General features: G+C 38.9%; 1 protein-coding gene across 1 annotated transcript in view; it reads right to left on the bottom strand.

Annotated features, from left to right (window-relative positions):
- Window positions 1–178: 178 nt before the first annotated feature.
- LOC107710248 (uncharacterized) overlaps window positions 179–981 on the bottom strand; it is a 4,772-nt gene continuing 3,969 nt past the window's right edge. The window contains exons 3-4 of the mRNA XM_016514982.1: window positions 447–616; window positions 179–326 (exon numbers count right to left, since the gene is read on the bottom strand). Coding sequence (XP_016370468.1) covers window positions 179–326; window positions 447–616 — 318 coding nt within the window. The remainder of the gene's footprint in view (window positions 327–446; window positions 617–981) is intronic.

Genomic DNA, 981 nt, shown 5'->3' with positions numbered 1-981 from the left:
CATTTTAGCTTTTTTAGCTTTTATAGTGAACTTCACTGCATATTTAACAACATATTCTCATCAGGCTATATTTTTTATTCTCTTTATTCTCTGCTGCCACCTGTTGACTTCTAGTAACAAGAGATAAAACAGCCAGTTTGGTTTTTGTTCAGCCGTGCAGCTGTACAAGACCTTTGTGTCACTGTGAGTCTCTTGCACAGTAATACACGGCTGAGTCTTCTGCTGTCAGGCCTGATAGTTTCAGATACACCATACTCTTTGAATTATCTCTGGTGATTTCAGTTCGACCTTTGAAGGAGTCATTGCCATCATTGCCACTGCCGCCACTATGAACACGTCCCAACCACACAAGTGGTTTTCCAGCTTGTCAGTGCATGCATTGAAAAGACTGATTTCATTTGGAATCTGTTTACCCTAGATCTGATAATAGACGTGTCAAAACTCACGTTGTAGGCTGAATGAGAGCAGCAGTAAGCAGAGTGCATTCTTCATCTTGAAAGTGGTGATGTAACACTTCAGATCCAATCAGCAGCACATAAATACTAAACAGACGTTCAGGGTTGATTTGATTTGCATTGGAAGGGTCACAAGGTGCAATCATGACTGAAGGGCCAAACTATTAAAGAACGATATGACAAACCATTACCAGTGTGAGTGATAAAAATATTTCATTGCTTAAAAGTCTTAATATACATCTTTACATTTACCGTTACATGCCTAATACAGAATTCTCTGTAAATAGACACAAATTAATAAAAGTATTTTCTGGATTTTATCTATCTATCTATCTATAATCAATAGATAGATATACACACGGGAGTGATCTTGAGCGCCTCCTAGTGCGCTGAAACATTAAGCGCATACAGCACAATTAGCATTAGAACTGGCACACCGTTGTCGCTTGTGAAATCAAAATGACGGCGCCGTGGGTGGAAACTTAAGATTAAGGGGCGGTAATATTATAATGAGATCCCTTTGCAA

Source organism: Sinocyclocheilus rhinocerous, unplaced genomic scaffold (genome assembly GCF_001515625.1).
Source record: "Sinocyclocheilus rhinocerous isolate Xijiao unplaced genomic scaffold, SAMN03320098_v1.1 scaffold17201, whole genome shotgun sequence".
NCBI lineage: Eukaryota > Metazoa > Chordata > Actinopteri > Cypriniformes > Cyprinidae > Sinocyclocheilus > Sinocyclocheilus rhinocerous.
Note: the sequence above shows the minus strand (reverse complement) of the source record. Positions and strands in the feature narration are given on the sequence as shown.